At 43.3% G+C, this 21,429-nt stretch overlaps 1 protein-coding gene across 3 annotated transcripts in view; it reads left to right on the top strand.

Moving 5' to 3' along the window:
- LOC306773992 (vang-like protein 1) overlaps nucleotides 1–21,429 on the top strand; it is an 85,967-nt gene that overhangs the window by 48,228 nt on the left and 16,310 nt on the right. For all 3 annotated transcript variants that reach the window (XM_079263956.1, XM_079263954.1, XM_079263955.1), the window contains 2 exons: nucleotides 11,627–12,058; nucleotides 13,577–13,752. In XM_079263956.1, coding sequence (XP_079120082.1) covers nucleotides 11,627–12,058; nucleotides 13,577–13,752 — 608 coding nt within the window. The remainder of the gene's footprint in view (nucleotides 1–11,626; nucleotides 12,059–13,576; nucleotides 13,753–21,429) is intronic.

Raw genomic sequence — 21,429 nt, 5'->3', positions numbered from 1 at the left:
TCAGATCAGCCGTCTTTTAACAGGTGAATGAGAGAAACGTGCTGCAGCCTGACAGCGGTTGTTTGGTATAAAACGTACATCCAGGCCAACGTAAAATAGTTCCTATATAAGCGGTAAAAGCAGATTAAACAACTCTGAACCGTCCATTAGACGGTTATAATGTACGACACGGAGTCTAGAACACCACGACACGCAGCGTTGTTTATAAATACTGGATAATTGTGTTAAATAATCCAGATCTCAATTTGAGTAAAATTAATCGTGATTATAGTTTTTGTTATAATCGAGCAGCCCTACATGCTGGTTCACCTTCCTTTGTGTTTCCAACCACTTGGCTGGTTTTCTGCAGAAAATGTTCGGGAACCTCTGATCTCATCCAGGGAACGTGTTGAACGTCATCGATAAGACACGCCGTCGTCGTTTCGTGTTTTTTATGACCTGATAAACACATGAACCCACATGCGGTGACGGCGGGGCGACACCACAGTGCTCACTGGGTCAGAAGCGATGGATAGAGTGGTGCTGAGGCACGAGGCAAGCGGAGGATGAGAGGATGCCTGAAGGCAGAGGTGGGGGGGGGGGGGGGGGGGGACAACACATCCGGAGGTGGATGACGGTTGCACCTGATTGGTTGGTTATTTGTTCAGACTTCAGTCTGGACTCAGATTTTATTTATTTTGCTCCTTTAGTCCCCCCCCCCCCTCCAGTCCAGCGGCTGTCAGGACGACCCATGTGATCGCTTCCTCGCTCCCCCTTCCCAACTCCTCTCCATCTCCTCCTCTCGCCTCGCTCTGTCTGTCTTCATAAAACCTCTCACATTAAGCGCCAGCCGAGCGCACCGTCCCATACAATAACCTCCCGGGGCGCGATGCGAGACATTTCTATATAAAGACGGATAAAGCGAGGGGCTGGACCGAGGATCAGGAGAGTCAGTGAGGTCACACTCTGGGATGTATCGGGGGGAGGACAGCGGTGGCTCGTCCAGGACGTTCCCGTGAGCCGGACTAGGCGGTACAGGCTTTCTGGATGCAGCCATGGAGTTGGGAGAGGAAGTTCTGCAGGTGCTGGAGGTTCGCGAGGTGAGAGAGAAGGGGAAAGAAGTGTTTGTTTCCATCATAGAAGAAGAGTCTATTGCTAATGACTCACCTCCAGCTGCCAGCTGTGGAGCGGAGACTAAAACAAGCCAGGTAGGTCCGACGATGCAGTTCGGGCTTTGTGTTTTCATGATGATTATTCTGTGTAAACAACAGATGTTTAGGTTTCATGCTTAGTGTTGCTTTAATCTCTGATGAAATCATTTGCATGAACTGGAGGGAACATCCGCTCAGGCGCAAAGTGTGCAGCTCATTAGTTTGTTTTTATGGAGAATGATCAGAGGAGCTTTCTGTTGTCCTGATGCATGAAAGGTGGAGAGGAGACTCTGGTGTTTGTTGTTTTTCTGATCACAGTTGGACCAGAAAGTAGTTCCAACGGCGTGATCACTTTCATCACATCCTGTGTTTTCACAGAGACAAGAAGAGTTCTCGTTGTTTCACTTTGTCTACGAAGATCAACCAGACTTCATTTAAAATGTTGAACTGTCACGATGGCGAAGGATATCCTGAGCTTTCCACCTGCTGAACATGGATTCTGCAGCTCGCTCCATCATGTTGCGATAGTTGGAGCAGTGTGGAGAACATAGAGACCACCAAAAAGTAACTAACCAGTTCCATCCGCGTCATGTCTTTGCATGCATGGTGTCGACAAAACAGAGGCTTTCTACCTCCAAGATAAACGTCTCATCATCCACAGAGGACGTCTCACCGGATGTCATTGGTGTCCGCGATGCCGGTTATCATGCGGTAACAGAGTAAAAAACGATCTACAGTCTGCACATTGAGTTTATTTTAGATGCTTTGGAAGTGCTGCGCAGTCGACCTGGTGGGAACACGGATCGACTTGTTTCTCCGAAATAGAAATCCAGAGCTTCAGCTTTCCTTCGCTTTTCTTACTTTCATATCATTTGCATTTGCATCACTTTAACATAACTTTCTCTTTAACATAACTTACGCTCTAGCATCGCTTTCTTTTTAGCATCGCTTTAGCATCACTTTCGCATTAGCATTGCTTTCTCTAAGGCATCGCTTTCTCTTTAGCATCGCTTTCTCTTTAGCATCGCTTTCTCTTTAGCATCGCTTTCTCTTTAGCATCGCTTTCGCATTAGCACCGCTTTCTCTTTAGCATCGCTTTCTCTTTAGCATCGCTTTCTCTTTAGCATCGCTTTCTCTAAGGCATCGCTTTCTCTTTAGCATCGCTTTCTCTTTAGCATTGCTTTCTCTTTAGCATCGCTTTCTCTTTAGCATCGCTTTCTCTTTAGCATCGCTTTCTCTTTAGCATCGCTTTCTCTAAGGCATCGCTTTCTCTTTAGCATCGCTTTCTCTTTAGCATTGCTTTCTCTTTAGCATCGCTTTCTCTTTAGCATTGCTTTCTCTTTAGCATTGCTTTGTCTTTAGCATTGCTTTGTCTTTAGCATCGCTTTCTCTTTAGCATCGCTTTCTCTTTAGCATCGCTTTCTCTTTAGCATCACTTTCGCATTAGCACCACTTTCGCATTAGCATTGCTTTCGCATTAGCATTGCTTTCTCTTTAGCATCGCTTTCTCTTTAGCATCGCTTTAGCATCACTTTCGCATTAGCACCACTTTTGCATTAGCATTGCTTTCTCTTTAGCATCGCTTTCTCTTTAGCATCACTTTCTCTTTAGCATCGCTTTCTCTTTAGCATCGCTTTCTCTTTAGCATTGCTTTCTCTTTAGCCTCACTTTCTCTTCAGCACCACTTTTGCATTAGCATTCCTTTCTCTTTAGCATCGCTTTCTCTTTAGCATCACTTTCTCTTTAGCATCGCTTTAGCATCACTTTCGCATTAGCACCACTTTCGCATTAGCATTCCTTTCTCTTTAGCATCGCTTTCTCTTTAGCATCACTTTCTCTTTAGCATCGCTTTAGCATCACTTTCGCATTAGCACCACTTTCGCATTAGCATTGCTTTCTCTTTAGCATCGCTTTCTCTTTTGCATCACTTTCTCTTTAGCATTGCTTTCTCTTTTGCATCACTTTCTCTTTAGCATTACTTTCTCTTTAGCATTGCTTTCTCTTTTGCATCACTTTCTCTTTAGCATTACTTTCTCTTTAGCATTGCTTTTGCTTTGGCATTGTATTCACTTCCGAAGGTTTGCACCTGTTCACCTGATGGAGTCCATCAATTATTTCCCTTTAAAATTTGCTACGCAACATTCGGACCTAAAGACTCCACGTTCCCGACTTTTCATGTCAGAGCAACGTGTAAAAAACGTCATATGAATACAGCAGTGGTTGTGAACACATATTGTGGCTCATTTGGCAAGGAAAAGGGGAGAGTACCGCTCCTTATGGTGCTCTGCTGCTGGAAGTTTCCATCTGGATTTCATGTAGCTTCTCACATAATTTTATTAAAGTCTCTGATCGTCAAAGTGCTCCCTGATGGGTCCAGATGACAGTGAGCTTGCTGAAGCAGGTAGATGTTGTCCTGAAAGGTGTTGACCTGCTGAGTTAGATAGAAACCACTTGTTGCAGTTTGAGCCAAACCCTCTCTGACCTGCAGAGCTCTGACCCGGGACGGGACCTTTGGAGGAACCTTTGCTGGAAGGATCTGGCTGGTTCCAGAGAACCCTCATTAATCCCCCGTCGCTCTGTCAGCAGAAGCGTTCAGAGACCCGTCATCACCTGAAGCTCTTTGTACCTGAGCTGTTTCTCTGATGCGGATCTGTTGGGGTTCTTTAGCGGCACGCTGCCTCTCCACTGTTATACATGGTGTTCTGTTAACCAAAGCATTGAACTGCAACAAGATGATGGATGTTTTAAACCACATGTGTACACATTACGTTTATTTTCTGATGTTTCTTTTGGGGTTTAATGAGAAGACGATGCTAGAATGCTAACCGCTATCGTTCAGTTCCACAGTAGATGTGTTGTTAAGTCCTTGTCCTGACAAGTTTCCTGCAGCCACACACACCATGCACACTGTGTTTAAATGCTTGTGAAGCATGCTCTGCTTCCCAGAGAGGGGATAGTGCACTCGCTCCAGCTTTGTTTGCACTCCACTTCCACCTGAACAACAGAAAACAAGCTTTTAGCTGACGGTTGATTTACTCTGAGAGACAATCGCTGCTGTTTAAACTCCGGCGGAGGCTGGAAACACGTGTAAAAGCTGTTGGTGCGGTGCACGGATCAGCAAGCCTCCCCGTTTTTCCTATCTAATCTGGGAAAATAGCTTTCAGAAGAGCTTGTGATGCTCTGGAAGTGTTAAAACGTTCTGATGCTGCCATGTTCTTACATCCAACCAGCCGCTTTGGAAACGGCGTCCACTCAGCGGTTTCTATAGCGATGAGATGGCGAGATAGAAAAGCGTGAATTTTAGATTTTTTCCATCTAAACTCCGACTTCATGCTCTCTTGAGTTTGATTTTTCTAAGTAGGGCGTGAAATCCCCGTCCTGCTTTCTGGACCAGGAGTAAAGAGGTTAAATAAAGCTGCTTTTTTTCTACTTTTACTTCGGTGGAATTTCTGTTTTATAAAACAACGTTTTTATAAATCAGTTGTTTTCATAAAACAACGTTTTTATCAATCAGTTGTTTTATAAAACAATGTTTTTATCAATCAGTTGTTTTCATAAAACAACGTTTTTATCAATCAGTTGTTTTATAAAACAACGTTTTTATCAATCAGTTGTTTTCATAAAACAACGTTTTTATCAATCAGTTGTTTTATAAAACAACGTTTTTATAACTCCAAATAGAAAATGTTACAAATTATTACCTCAGATTCCAGTTTGGATGATTTTTGTGTGATTAAGTCTCTAAAATCCTTCACTTCTTCGTACTTTTGCCTGAAACAACCCAGACTTTCCTGAAACCAGGGGCCAGCAGAGCGCTTCAGTCAGAGGCTTCTTCAGGTCCTCTGCCGTAACGAGGAAGTCGTGGACCTGCTTCCAGCTAGAGGGAGAACCAGCAGCGTCTTTGTTCCCATTTCTGTAGTTTTATCTGTAAAAACAGCAAAGATCCGGCAGAAAACTGGACTCAGCAGCAGGAAACACGTCGAGTCTCAGCCTGGAGGACCAAACCAACACCTGGAGGACCACAGAAGAAGAAAAACGGCCTACAGGGATCCAGCAAAGACCCGAACCAGGTCCTGAGAGACGCATCTAGACCTGCAGCTGATCCATCTACTGCCGGTCCGCCAGATACGGTCTCCATGGAAACGTAGCTGTCAAGACGCCAGAAGAGGCTGAGGTCACATGACCCGAGAACTGGACTGAAGATCAACGGAAACGGGTCTGATGGAGGGACGGATCCAACCCAGAACCTGGACCTCAACGGGTCTGATGGAGGAACGGATCCAACCCAGAACCAGGACCTTAGTGGGTCTGATGGAGGAACGGATCCAACCCAGAACCAGGACCTTAGTGGGTCTGATGGAGGGACGGATCCAACCCAGAACCAGGACCTTAGTGGGTCTGATGGAGGGACGGATCCAACCCAGAACCTGGACCTCAACGGGTCTGATGGAGGGACGGATCCAACCCAGAACCAGGACCTTAGTGGGTCTGATGGAGGGACGGATCCAACCCAGAACCAGGACCTTAGTGGGTCTGATGGAGGGACGGATCCAACCCAGAACCTGGACCTCAACGGGTCTGATGGAGGAACGGATCCAACCCAGAACCAGGACCTTAGTGGGTCTGATGGAGGAACGGATCCAACAGAACCTGGACCTTAGCGGGTCTGATGGAGGGACGGATCCAACAGAACCTGGACCTTAGCGGGTCTGATGGAGGGACGGATCCAACAGAACCTGGACCTTAGCGGGTCTGATGGAGGGACGGATCCAACAGAACCTGGACCTTAGCGGGTCTGATGGAGGGACGGATCCAACAGAACCTGGACCTTAGCGGGTCTGATGGAGGGACGGATCCAACAGAACCTGGACCTTAGCGGGACCAGATATCTACGTCTACGTGAGTTAGAACCCTACAAAACTGTTCTGTCGTGGTTCCTGCGGTTGGTTCTGGACGGTGGGTCCAGAAGTTTCTAAAGCCCGGATCGACTCGTCTCTCCGCTCCGCTCGCTGTAGCGAGAACACGGCGTGTCAGACGTTTCCATGACTCAGCTGTTTACCTCGCCGCGTCCCGCTGTGGAAAGCTGGTCCGTGTGGATACATCCGAGCTGACAGGAGCTGCTCATGTCGGCTGATCTGCTGGTCTCCACCATCGCTCTGCTCGCCTTGGCGGTCTGATGGAGCGGCGCCTCGTTCCGCTCCTGCTCCTGCTCTTGTCTCCATGGTAGGAACCAGATCAGCCGTGTGATGACTGGTTTCCAGGGGAACGTGGGACGTTGATGGGAGGGAGGCCCAGGAACACAGCAATGATCCCACATCAGCTTTAGGCAGAGAATCAAACATGCGGGTTGGCTGGGATTTAAGTTTTTTTTTCCGTTTCTGGAGTCCTTCAGTTAGTCAGGGCGGAGTGACGACTGCGTCCCGTCACCATGGTGATTCATGCATCCCGGAGGTGATGTCGAAGTGCTGATTTCCTTCCTCATCATCATCATCGTTTCCACCGACAGGATCCTGTTCCTTCCGACTTTCCATCTTCTCACCAGGACAAAACCGCGTCGTTTTGTTGTCGCCGACGTGAACGGACACGTCTAGCGGTTCGTTCTCGCATTCGTTCGCTATTTTCTCGTGGAGCTATGAGAAGATTCGCGTGATCGGTCAGACGTTTGAGGCGTGGTCAACATGAAAAAGCACAAAGCGTCACAACCCACCCTACCGCGAACAAATGGTCTGTTCACTGTGGCTACGGTTACATGATGTTTTTTAATTCAGAATTAATCATTCTGATTTTTTTGATTTGGAATTAATAATTACAAATAATGGTATTCTCTTGTGGGTTTACGTGGAAATAATTCTGAATGAAGGTTTACATGAAACACTTAATTCCTCTTCAGGGCGGCGGGTTGGGAAGGGTTCTGATTGGACAGAGGGGGCACGTGACGTATGACGTAGACCGGAAATAAACAAAGTTAGCTCCCTGCTTCTCGTCTTTTCAGTCGTAACTTGTAAAAACTACATAATAAGAACCAGTTTCACCGCTATTTTTATTATAAATGTGAAGCAGCAGCTCAACACCAGCATACTACTTCACTTTCTGCAGTAACTGAGAAGGAGAAGAAAGACAGACCACCGAACACGGGAGGCAAAACAACGCGCGAAATATGTGCTTCATCGAGACGGGTCAAGGTAACGAGCATGCTCAGAACGATCAGAGTTCTACGTGAGCGAGGAATCAATCAGTTTCGGATTAATAATGTGAATAAATCAGCTGTTTTTTCATTTGCAAATGGACTTTTTCATTCAGAGTCCGGTGTTTACATGGTCAGTTTTCACCCGTTTAAAGCAGAATTAACTTTTATTCAGAATTAAAGAGGAATTAAAACTCGCATGTAAACAAGGCCAATGAAACAACCAGGTTCCTTGTCCATAAAAGCACTGACATCCCACCCCTACAATTAGATTTTTTACCAGTTTTAGGTCCAGATTTGATTTTAAATGCATTTCCTTAGGATTGCTGCTGATTTTTACTTTGTTTTTTAAACACCAGACGATGTAAAAAAGCTGCATGACGACCAAGTTTACAGATTAAATCACGCGGCAGATTTCCTGAATAAAAACATCAACAGTGTGTCAGTTTTTCAGATTATTTCAGCATCGTGTGAGGTAATGTGTCCAAGGTTGAAGAAGATCAGACGTAGACAGAATCAGCAGTTCTTGGATTTCCTTAAAGATGAACATTTTATTTTCCAACAGTTGTCCATCGTACAGTTTCAAAGATCTGTGGGCAATCCGTCACCAGTTTCACATCCTTTCATTCTCTCTCTCTCTCCTCGCGAGCTCCCAAAACTGACTACTTATGTACCCCATAAGACACACACCTGATGTGATTTAGCTGAAACCATTTCCCCATATCACCATCCCCAGCAACCTTATTCTACACCAACAATAATAAACAAACCAAAATCCTGGACAAACAAAAATACACAAAAGTAATACCAGTTCTAAAACACTATTTAGCCCATACTTAAAGGAACTCCAGAAGAGGAAATCCTCCTAGCAAGTCCCTGACACCAGCGATGGGTTGGCCATTCCCCAACTTATCCTTCCAGTTGGAGTTAAACAAAGAATAATGTTAAATGGTAACACAATGCAAACACTAACAACCCGGGATCGTAAGTGCAGCACGGTTCCTGGCAACAGAAATAACAGAATAAAGTCAAAGGGACAAATATGAGAAAAGGTAAATGTTAGGGACAGTTACAGCGTCACACAGCAATAAATCTGAACCAACTGGTTAACGTCTTGTTCCAGAAGCTGGAACTGCATGTAAAAGTTCTGCTTTGACTTTCTGTTGTCTCCCTGCTGCGCTACTTTTGGCTGTTAGCGCTGAAGAACGGCGTCTAGCTAGGTGGACAGTAACGTTGTGTTTCCGCAGTACGCTACATGTGTATTACAGAGTTTCCAGCTTTCCACGGCCAGCTCTGGTTTCACTATAAAGCAAAACATCCAAAACGTTTCCAGGCTTAAAACATGACGATGGAGGATTCATCTCTGCAGGTTGTCGCCGTTCTCCGTCTTCTGTTTACGTGTTTTCCAGAACAGACTTAACGTTGTGTTACGAGACAGTCTAACAGAAACATGTCGCCCCCTGCTGGAGAGAAGCTGCAACTTCTTCTCCATCTGGAATCGAAACATAGAAACATATTGGAAAAAAATTATTTTGACCAAAAACAATCGATTTTAAAAATTGTAAAACAAAAAAAGAATCGCGATTTATTCCCCCACCCCGATTAACCACGCCCAGCTGAAATGCCCGACCAATCACACGATACCGCTTGGAGAAGGAAGTCTTTCGACGAAGCTGTAAGAACTAGTTTACGTCATTTTGTTCTTCCGGCTTCGAGGACAAGAACAGTTGTGGCTTCATGTAGAGAATAGATTTTCTGTGTGGTTGCATATCTTAGCTTCGTGCTGTTTGGTGTCCAGGCCTCCAGTTGTTGGTGATTTAACGCTTGCTGCAGTCAAAGCGTGCGGCTCTGCCGGCTGTTGAAGCATTTCGTCCTGCATAAAACGACACGGTTCTGCTGCTTTAGCTTTCCGTATGGAATACTTGCCATTAGTTTAAAGCTGAACTTTTCTTCTTTTTCGCTCTGATCTTTGGTGTATTTGGTGCTACAAATGAAGACTTTGCAGCGTTGGCTTCCCCCGCCCACAGAAAGGTGGTTACATGTGTTTTCTGTGACACTTTGAACCCAGTTTAGGTCTCATGGTGGGTCAGGAGGAATGTTCAGCTCCTCCACAGAAATGCAGTTGCTGACAGTTATTTACAGCCTCCTGTCAGAGGCCAGATGAACCCGATCCCGCCCTCAGATCTGGACTTCATCAGAGACTGTCAGTGAAAACCACACCGAGCAGTCAACGCTTAACATGTCATCGCCCGTAAATGAAGGCGCTGTCCTGATTTTACAGCCGCTTTTTGTGTCTTTAGTCTCCAACTTTTTACCACAAACAGTTTTTAAATCCCAACCTGGACTAATAACAAGCATCAATACGTCACCGCTGATTAAAACAAAGAAATAAAACTCTGCTGGTCCACAAGAACAGATGAAGAAGCCAGGAGCCAATCAGAGTAGACATCCTCCTAGCCCCGCCCCTGCAGCCATGCTGGCCAATCAGAAGGCTGATACTAAAGATCGCTGCTGTAAAAAATCCGACAATAATGCAGAAATATTTTTAATATGTGGAAAAGTATGCATTACATTAATTTATGCAGCATTTGTCTTAACATTATAAACATATTTGACTTTGATTTATGTTTTTTTAAATTAATTTAGGAAGATTTCATATTTATTTTAATTTTTGAATCAACATTTTTCATTCAACATTGTTTATGTTAACATTTAAGATGTTTTTCATTTTTCATGTCAACATTTTTAAATGAATGAATTTCAGTTTTATTTAAAGAAGGTCTTATGTAATTAAAAGGTTTTATTTTTGTTTTGACATTTTTATTTCTTTAATATGATTTATTAGATTATTTAAATTCAAACTGTATTTATGTTTATATTTTTCATGTGTGTGATTTAATTAACTTTAAAATGAATATTATTCATTGGATTAATTGATGTTAACATTATTTATTTGATTTTTTTTATTTAAACTGTTACTTTTGTTAAGATTGATTTATGTTCATTTTGCAATAATTTTATGTTAACATTTATTTAGTATGTTTTATTTTATTAATTTAAAAAATATTTCAACTATATTTTAGTCATGTTAATTTTTATTTATTTTCTATTTTCAATTATGTTCAAATGTTAACCGGCTAAAAATCGCGGTTGTTCTACATTCTGCCGTCGCCCTGCCGGAAATCAATCAAGAGGAAACGCCCCTAATTATAAAGAACTTCAAGTTTAAATAAAACCCAATGGATAAATTAAAATAAACATGTTTATTTCTGCTGTAAACATGTTTATTCCTGCTGTAAACATGTTTATTCCTGCTGTAAACATGTTTATTCCTGCTGTGAAGTTGGTCTTTTTAACATGAGAGTCTATGGGGATTTGCTCTGTTTTGCAGCCCCTAGTGGATGAAGGGGGAATTGCAGGTTTATGCACTTCTGCATAGGCTTCACTTTCAACCACCTGATGTTGCTGCTTGATTTTAACCCAGGAAGCAAAACATTTTTGGACCAAACTACGTTGTTGCTGAGAGACCAGAAGCCCCGTCCTTTTCACCATTTTTTCACTTTCCACCGATCAGAGAACTGAAAGAGACGTTAATGTCAGATTAGGAGCAGCCAAAGATCAACAAGTGATCATAACAGAAGAAACGTCACGTCTGCATGGAAACGTCACGTCTGCATGGAAACGTCACGTCTCCATGGAAACGTCACGTCTCCATGGAAACATGGCGTCTGACTGGGAATAAAAGGTTTCAGCTTCTAGTTTTTGGTGTTTTACGGGTTAAAGACGGGCGGATCATAATGGGTTCTTCTATTGTTCTGCTTCGTCTCTGCTGCTTTAACCCAGAGGCCAAAGAGAAACCCTCTGTCCACTGCACCCCCCCCCTCCACACACCACCAGTCATACTACATCTCCTCCACCCACCCACCCCCCCCCCCCCCACCCTGCAGGTCTGCTGATCCCTAAATGCGACTTCAGCTCCTGGAGCTTCAGAGAGCAGCATGTTGTGGCGGCCACGCAGAGCCTAATCAGTGTTGTTGTAGCAGCTCTGCCTTGACACCGCTGACACCGTTATCTACGGATGCAGTCGGCCCCGACGTCAGTGCCCCCCCCACACACACACAACGGCAGATCGCTGTGTTTTCTTTTTCCACTTCCCAGTTTCTGTTTTTTCTTTCTGACGTGTTTAAAAAAAAAAAAGGAAAGGTCAGGACTAAAACGATGTGATTTTTCCCGACGGGGGATTTGAGGGGATTTAGAGGAGAGGGATGATGAAGTGGTGAAAGTGTGGTTTGATGCGTCTTCTTCTTCTCAGGATGACAACTGGGGCGAGACCACCACGGCCGTCACCGGCACGTCGGAGCACAGCCTCTCCCAGGAGGACATCGTTCGCATCACCAAGGACCTGGAGGACAGCGTAGGGCTGGACTGCCGGCGCTACCTCACCCGGACCTTAGCAGTGATCCTGGGCCTGCTGGTGTTCCTCACGCCGCTCGCCTTCCTGGTGCTCCCCCATGTCCTCTGGCCGGAGAAGCTGCAGAGCTGCGGGACGGCCTGCGAAGGCCTCTTCATCTCCGTGGCCTTCAAGCTGCTCATCCTGCTTCTGGCCGTCTGGGCGCTGTTCTTCAGACCGGCGCGAGCTGGACTCCCGCGGGTCTTCGTCTTCCGGGTCCTTCTCATCGTGCTGGTGCTGCTGTTCGTAGCGTCCTATTGGCTCTTTTACAGCGTCAGGATCCTCGACTTACAGGTGTGTTAAATAAATAAATTAGTACATTAGTAACATTAGTACATTTTACAGCTACAATTTTAATGTACAAATATACACCTAAATATTACAAGTCACCAAATATAAATGTGTTTTACAAGTTAAAAGTAGATTTTATAGGTAGTAAAAATATACTTAAATAATAAAATTTACTTTTATTTTCGAAGTTTTTTCTAAAATTTTATTTTTGGACGGTTGTACCAGGATTAATCTCGTACTCGGACACTGGTTCAGTGACAGTAAATGCTGCTTTCTCAGCTGTAAGATATAAGTAAATTTTATAGGAGGAACAAGTGGAAGTTAAAAATTACATGACAGTACTCCAGGATTTTACAAATGGAATAAGCACAAGTCCATTTTAATCGTAAAAAGATGCATTTCCATTTTAGAAGTGAAAACATGCAATAAAATTTTAAAAATTAAAAATAATTTATAAGTTTAACAAGTACAAGTTTTTTTCAGTCACAAAAGGCAAAAAAGTACAAGAAAATATTACAAGAGAAATAATTCACACATTTTAGAAATGGAATAAGTAAAAGTAAATTTAACAAATGAAAAATACAATAAAACTTTACAAGTAAAATAACAATTATGTACAAGTTGAATGAGTACAAGTTGTTTCAAGTCACGCAATTTGAATATATTTTACAAGACAGAACAATTAAAGTTAAAGATCAGAAGTATTTTTTACAAATTGAATATACACATATTTTACAAGTACAAAAATATAAGTATGTTTTACAAGATGAACAAGTACATTTTACAAGTCCCATAATACCAGAAAATAAAAGTTAGTTTTACAAGTACAACATTTGTCACGTATTGAAAACCAATCAGATTTCTCGGCTCATTAACCAATCAGATTTCTCGGCTCATTAACCAATCAGATTTCTCCGTTCATTAACCAATCAAAGGGCTAAAATTCTCCCCAACCAAACTTTAAATGATGAGGAAAAGTACCAGTAGTATGTAGTATGTCGCTAAAAGGGCTCTTAAAGGTTTTTTTTATCCACATAAACTGACTAAACTTCAGGAATAAATGATGGTCGTGTTGGCCTGTGATTGGTCAGGATTAGTGGAATCTGATTGGTTCAAAAGTAGACGTATAAAAACGTGGAACAAATGTTTTTTACTTGTAAAGTTGACATGTACACTGACTTATATACAAGTTAACAGGTATGTTAAACACCTTACTGCCAGTTAGAAACCGTGTCCCGGTTCTGGTCCAGTTATCCGGTTTCTGCTTTTCCATGTAACTAAAACACGTTTAAACGAGGATCTAAACACTGTCAGAACAACCAATGCAGATACGTCTGCATGTTTACAGACTGCTTGCAGGACGGTCTAAGCTTGCCCTCCTGTGAAAATATTCCTGTATATCTAGCCTTACACGTTTCCTCCCTGCGGAGGAACGTCATGCTAATCCGTTGCTCTGAAACGTTCCTGCACATCATCCGGGGCAAACATTCGGAGAACTTACAGATGGCGTCTTGTTTGCAGGATGACAACTACCAGGGTATCGTGCAGTACGCCGTGTCGCTGGTGGATGCTCTGCTCTTCATCCACTACCTGGCCGTCGTCCTGCTGGAGCTGCGGCAGCTTCAGCCGTGTTTCTCTGTCTGCGTCACGCGGTCCACGGACGGGGAGACGAGGCAGTACAACCTGGGACAGCTCAGGTGAGACACGCAGCATCAGAGCAGACGGTCAGGTCGCTGACATCACATTAAAATTAAATCAATAAAAAAATTATTAAATTAGATTGAATTAAATTATTAAGTTGTTTGTATTTTTTTTTATTTACACTTATTTTTAAAATATTTGTTGAATATTTATTTTCTATTAATGTTTATTAGATTATTTAGAAAATCTGTTTTTTTCACAGGAATGATTGTTTTTGCAGAATCCAGGATTTTAGCCACTTATGAGGCATTTTTTTCACCTTAATGATCTTATTAATGATCTTAATCACATATTGTGTCACACATTCTGCTGTGATACAGCGTCGCTGTGATTCAGGAACCAGTGGCAGCATATCCGTTGTCCTAAACATCCATTATCCTGAAAGTGACAACGGTTTCTGCAGCTACACCTGAACCCATGAGGCTATCTGTAACGATCTACGTGACATGATGGTTTCTCAGCCACTAGTTTCTGTTTGTAGATGGGTTTAAACATCTGAGACTCAAAAGTTTTTAATCTTTTCAGAATATTATGCACTTTGGATGTTAGAAGACCAAAGTTACCTGCGATCTTATACAGAGAAATATGTTTTGGAAAGTTTTGATGGTTCTCTGACTGAGTTTGGCACACACAACCCATCCCTATTCAGAAAAACTACACCTTTGCTACTTTTATACCCAATCTTGACACCCTTACCGGAAACAGAATAGCATCAGTAGTAAATTATTTAAACTTCTTTTGTTTGTCTTTATTCCTTCATGATTATTATTGTTATTACCTCCACCAAGGAGGTTACGTTTTCGCCGGAGTTTGTTTGTCTGTTAGCAACATTACTCATATAGTTATCGATGGGTTTTGATGAAATCTTTGGGATATGTTGGGGGTGTCACGAGGAACAAATGATGACATTTTGGTGGAGATCCGGAAGAGATCCTGGATCCTGGTTTTAAATAAAAAGTACAAAGCATACACTGACCACGTTATCGTATGCACTGAGCGTATGCGTGATGCGCATAACTTTGGCTATGATTGGCCGATCGATACGACCGACCCCTCTTTCTAATCGTGTGATACGGTGGAATCACGCTGATGTCATCACGTTTACATAAATGTGACCAATCAACAAAGCAGGAAATGTTTGTGACGCTGAATGACTGACACCTGCTGTCGCCCAATCAAACTGCTATTACCGGGCAGAAAACTATAATTCTGTCCGCCTAACTACTCCCGAAGCAACGTGGGAAACGTAGTCGCTTTACTGAATGCAGTTTTATGTTGGTGGATTAAAATTTTGGAGGCAAAACAGCAAATGTAAGACAGAATATGCAATGATGTTTTTCCAACGTGATGCATAAATTCAGCCTTTTGACTCTGGTTGAGTGAATCTTGGTCATAGCGACATTAAACTGGTATGACTGGAATCTGTGGGATGTGTGCTTTCAGTAGAGGTGCTGTTTGTTTGTTTCCATGCCGCTGGGAGGACACGAGGGTCCAATGTTATTATTTACGTATTTCTTTGGACTTTGTTTACTTGGTCTTTTAATTAAGGAGGTTATGTTTTCACCGGAGTTTGTTTGTTTGTTTGTCTCTCAGCAACATTACTCTAACAGTTATGGATGGATTTTGATGATATTTCCAGGGTTTGTTTGGGGTGTCACAAGGAACAAATGATTACATTTTGGTGGAGATCCAGAAGAGATCCTGGATTCTGGATCACTTTGAAGTTATGTTGGCTGTTAATCACAACATGCTTGGCGGAAGTCTGCGCTCTCCGAGTGCTTTTCTAGTTATTATTATGATTAATTTGAGTTAATCTGGCTTCAAATTAAAAATTAAAAATTTTGCTAAATCCAATAAAATTGTTCAGTAAACAAACCTGAGTCGTTTCTTTTTCCTTGTGTCTGTTGAGTAAATGCTAAAATGAATAAACTAACGGATTTAAAGTTTTTTGTGTAGAAACGTTTGCAGCTTCTAAAAACGTTTTTGTGAGTGTCTCGACCTGCCGCCACCAACAGGTTGTTCAGGTTCAGACAGAATTTACAACCTCTAATGGCGGTAAATGCTGGTTCACTCCCATTCAGAGGCAAATCTTCCTCTGCATGTTCACATTCTTGGTTTCTTAGAGTTAAAACGTAGAAAACCCGGATGTCTGCATGTGGAGATGGAAGACGGCGAGACTAAGAGGACAAAACGGCTGAGCTGATGAGGCGATGGAGGAGGAAAGGAACGGGAGGGAAAACTGTAGACATGAAGGCAGAAACTGGGACACTTCAAGTCAGAGACGTGGAGAAATAAGAAGCTTAATTACTCAGAGATTTGAGGAAGGATTTCATGTAGGGAAGTTGGTAGAGGGGAGGGGGGGTGAAAGGCTGAAGAAAATGTGAAGATTTAGGAGGCTGATGGGGGAGGAATCATGCCAGGAGGGAAAAGAAAAAGGAAAGGGAGGAGAAGACTTGGGAGAGGAAATTCTGCAGGAAGAGGGTGGAGAGGAGAGGAAACACCCTGGAGACCCAAGCAGGGAGAAATCACAGAACCAGGATTTAATACTTAATCGGAGGGTGGGGTTGCAGAATCTGTGCATGAGCGAGCGTATGTGTTCAAGCACACAGGAAAGAGCTGCTCGGCTATGCCAAGCAGGTTTTTATGACCTTATCGTCTCAGAGGAAAAACAGGAAAAGTCCATTTTTAGCCAAAAAGAGCGGCTCTCCTCCTTCTCCCTGCTGTTGAATCCAACTTTATTTATAAAGCACTTTAAAAACAACCACAGTGGGCCAGAGTCCTGTGTAGAAGAACAAATACACAGCCATGAAATCATAAATAATAACAACTGAATAATTTATTAGCGGTAATCCGGTTGAATAGGGATGAAGATGTATCGGCTGACATGGCAGAGATGGCTGCCAGCTCGACTTTAGTTACCTTGATTTGACTGTCAAGTTTAAAATGACAGATTTATGACAAATAGCTTGTACCCCAAAAACCGGATCTACCAGTAATCCCAACGAAAACCAGAACTTCATACCAGTTCAGATGTTTAAATGTGACTTCCATCTGCACAACATCGACATAAAATCCGTTTTTCCAGAGTATAAAACCAACCGGGAGCAGATGTAAAGGAAACGTAACACTGAACCTCGTGGGACGCCATAAAAGAAAAGAGCAGAATGCAGAAGTACACCGCTGACCTGAATATTTAAAAGTTGGATTGGACAGCAGTCCAGTTGAATCTTACTTATAAAGCTTTAAAATCATCCACAGTGGACCAGAGGTCTGAGCACAATAACTACAGTCATAAAAACATGAGAAACGATAAGAATCGACTCATTTATAAAGAGTAATCCAGTAGAATTTGAATAAAGACGTGGAAAACCACCTTTCATCACCACCTGAGGATGATAGGCTTCATTTTGGGAGTGGACTGAATACTGAACCTTGTGGGACGCCATAAAAGAAAGCAGAATGTAAAAGTACACCTCTGACGTCCAGCCAGTACTCCAAACTATTTAGTATTTAAAAGTTGGATTGGGCAGCAGTCCAGTCGAGTCTTACTTATAAAGCATTTAAAAATTATCCACAGTGGACCAGAGGTCTGAGCACGACGATAACTACAGTCATAAAAACATGAGAAACAATAAGAATCGACTCATTTATAAAGAGTAATCCAGTAGAATGGGAATAAAGACGTGGAAAACTACCTTTCATCACCACCGGAGGATGATCAGCTTCGTTTCAGGAGTGGGCTGAATACTGAACCTTGTGGGATGCCATACGAACAGAGCAGAATGTGGAGATAACCCAATGCACCACATTATCTACTAGTGTCTCATAGAGATGTTACATATCGGCTTTTCTATTAATATCCGACATACCGATCTTTTTCCAACGCTTAGTTCCCGATAGCGATATCCACCGATACTGGTATTTTTTGGAGATGTGGCAAACAAACAGAAATAAGTGGAATCCGATTTGTTTCAGAATCTCCAAGCAAAACATTTTAAAACTCAAGCAAAAAACAATTAAAACCAAAACTTAAGTAAAATAAATTATCTCAAAATCAAAAAGTATCAATCATCATGAAAACTATCAGGATTTTATTTAGTTAAATTGAGTAGTTTTGTTTGCAGTTTTCTCTTCCTCTTTCACTCTTCTCGCTATTTTGGTTGCACAGTCTTTGGTTTTGATTCTCGATTGTTTGGTTTCATTTCTGACACAAACCTTTCATGGGCAGGCTCTTGAGTTTTGGAGTGACACAGGTAGTTCTGGTTGGCCTTTTTGCTGCTTTTTTTTCTACACAAACATGATTTTAGCTTCATAATCTGACAACTGGATGTTTTCCGGGATGAAAAGGTAAACAGACCAGAAGCAAGCGGTGCAGTTTGCAGGATGAAACCCGACTGATGCATCTCGCCCAGAGAGGAGCTTCCGTTAACCAGGAACCCCAACAACCCAGCTGATGATGACTACTTACAGCGCGTGTGCGTAACAAGCGCTCGGCGCGTCAGTTCGCTGCCTTGGGGGCGTTGTCCTACGGCGAGCTGTGACATCCGTCCCGCTCGGCCGGCGGCAGGCCAGTTGTCCGTCTGCAAACGCAGCTAATTGCAGCTCCCTGCAGACGCAGCGCAGCATCTGCTCAGACGTGCACGTTGGGAACGAGTAGCGCTGACGTGAGCAGTGTGTGCGTTTGGTTCTCACTGGCCTCAGCTCTGCTCGCCGTTCTGGCAGCCGGCCATCGGCATCTGATGACGCCCGCAGTCCAGATCGCTGCTCTCTGTCTGCGCCGGGTTCGACGCCTAGCTGCCGAGCAGAGGGGGGTGTTTCCATTCCCTCTGCCCTACTGGGTCCAGTTTGGCCCTGCTGAGCCCAGTTTGGGCCTAATGGGTCCAGTTTGGCCCTACTGAGCCCAGTTTGGGCCTAATGGGTCCAGTTTGGGCCTAATGGGTCCAGTTTGGCCCTGCTGGGCCCAGTTTGGGCCTAATGGGCCCAGTTTGGCCTGACTGAGCCCAGTTTGGGCCTAATGGGTCCAGTTTGGCCCTGCTGGGCCCAGTTTGCCCCTGCTGGGCTCAGTTTGCCCCTGTTGGGCTCAGTTTGGCCCTACTGAGGTCAGGTTTCCAGCTGAATCTGAGACGTCAGGTTCTGTTTCACGTTCCAGTAGAACAACAAGTAAACAACTGAGTTTACTGTAAATAAATATGCTTTACAAAGCTGTGTTTTACTCCCAGTAGAAGATGAGCATCATGTTGAAACTGAGACATTTTACGAGCTGATTGTGAACCTGATGCAGCAACACATCTGTAAAACTTGCCAGGATGTACTGGTGAAAGGACTGGACTGCAACAAACCAGTTCTCCAGTACCACCATCAGGATGTGGTTCGGCATGCTCCTGCTGAAATCTGCAAGGTTTGGATGGCTGTTTGCATGTATAAAAAGTAGCTCCAGAATGAGTTTTGGAATTGCTAGCAGCTGTTAGCATTTGAAAAAATAGCTCCAGTGTGATTTTTAGCATTGTTAGCAGCTGTTAGCATGTATAAAAGTTGTTCCAGTGTGATTGTCTGCTTTGCTAGCAGCTGTTAGCATTTGGAAAGAGTAGTTCCAGGATAATTTTCAGCATCATTGGCAGCTGTTAGCATGGATAAAAGTTGTTCCAGAATGGGTTGTTGCATTGCTAGGACCTGTTAGCATTTGTAAAGTGTAGTTCCAGTGTGATTTTTAGCATTATTAGCATCTTTTAGCATGGATGAAAGTTGTTCCAGAATGGGTTTTAGCATTTCCAGGATCTGTTGGCATTTGTAAAGAGTAGTTCCAGTGTGATTTTTAGCATTATTAGCATCTTTTAGCATGGATAAAAGTTGTTCCAGAATGGGTTTTAGCATTGCCAGGATCTGTTGGCATTTGTAAAGAGTAGTTCCAGTGTGATTTTTAGCATTTTTAGCAGCTTGGATAAAAGTTGTTCCAGGGTGATTTTTAGCATTGTTAGCAGCCTTTAGCATGTATAAAAGTTGTTCCAGGGTGATTTTTAGCATTGTTAGCAGCCTTTAGCATGTATAAAAGTTGTTCCAGGTTGATTTTTAACATTGTCAGCAGCTGTTAGCAGAGGTAAAAAGTAGTTCCAGGGTCATGTTTAGGATTTCTAGCAGCAGTTAGCATGTGTAAAAGGTAATTCCAGGTTTTTTGGGGTTTTTTTTAGCATTGCTAGCAGTTGTTGCATTTGTAAAGAGTATTTCCAGGATTATTTTTAGCATTGTTATCCTGTTGTTAGTATGTATAAAAAGTAGTTCCAGTGTGATGTTTAGCTTTGCTAGCAGCTGTTAGCATGTGCAAGAAGTAATTCCAAGGTGATGGTTAGTATTGTAAGCAGTTGTTAGCATGTATAAAAAGTATTTTTTGAACAAGTTTTAGCATTGCGAGCAGTTGTTGCATTCGTAAAGAGTAGTTCCAGGATGTTTAGCATTGTTAGCATCTCTTCTTTTAACATCTGTCTTTTAACATCTGGGAAGATATGAGAGCAGCTGCTGGACTTTTAGGAGAGGAATGTTGTCCCGTTCTGGTCTGATGCAGAATTCCAGTTGCTTCCATGAAGCTCCAGATATTTGGACTGGTGGAAGGTCTGGACTGCAGCAGACCAGTTCTCTTGTTCCACCATCAGGATGTGGTTCAGCATGGTCCTGTTGGACCAGTTCTCCTGTTCCACCATCAGGATGCTCCCTCTTCTCTTTAGTCTGCAGGACACGCCGTCCATGCTGTCCACAAACAATTCCACATCTTCATCCAGGTTTCCACTCAGAACATTTTAAATGAGCTTTGGTCCAGAGAAGACGGCGTGTTTCTGGATCCTCTTCACATATGATGGAGCTTTAACCTGCATGTGTGGATATCAGCCTGAACTGGGTTTACACTGGTTTCTGGAAGCTTCCATGTACTGGTTTCCAGTCTCATGTCTACTGTTACTACAGAAGATCACCAGCATCAGCCTTGTCCCCAGCATACAGAGATTCCTCTGTAATTTCTGAATCATGAGTAGACGGTGGAAACTTTAAAGTCTGATCATATGTGAGAGGTTCTCTGAAATGTTCCTTTAATTCTGAAACGTCACTGCCATGTCGCCAGTTGACCTGATTAGTCATCAAACGGTTAATTTTCCATGTAAATAACAATTCATTTCAGCCGCTGCATCGATTAAGACCTGATCATTCGCACGCAGGGATCGTACCTCCCCCCCATACAGGCTCATCAGCCGGGAAGGGGGTCGATCTGGACTCATCTGACCACATGACCACCTTCCACGGCTCCATCCTCCCTGTAAATAGAAAAAACTGTGATATCTAAATGTTTTCCTACATTCCAGATGTTCTCTGCAAATCAGAACATCTGCTTTGTGATGCGACAGCGTCGGACCGTGCTGCATGTGACCGTCACCAGATGGCGAAGTGTTACAACGAGCTTTTAATGCCGCCGTGACTCTGAAATGAGCCGCAGTTTGTTTGGAAGAGGCAGGAGGAGGTCAGGAAGAAGCCATCTGGGGGTCGTGCTGTCATCCTCTGGCGGGATAATAGGATGCGCACGCTGCAGACCGTGTATATTAGGTTATCTTCCCACGTGGACAGGACAGGCAGCGTTGGCACTGACTCATTTGTGTGTGTGTGTGTGTGTGTGTGTGTGTGTGTTTACATGTCTG

Source organism: Telmatherina bonti (assembly GCF_933228915.1).
Source record: "Telmatherina bonti genome assembly, chromosome: 24".
Lineage (NCBI taxonomy): Eukaryota > Metazoa > Chordata > Actinopteri > Atheriniformes > Telmatherinidae > Telmatherina > Telmatherina bonti.
Note: the sequence above shows the minus strand (reverse complement) of the source record. Positions and strands in the feature narration are given on the sequence as shown.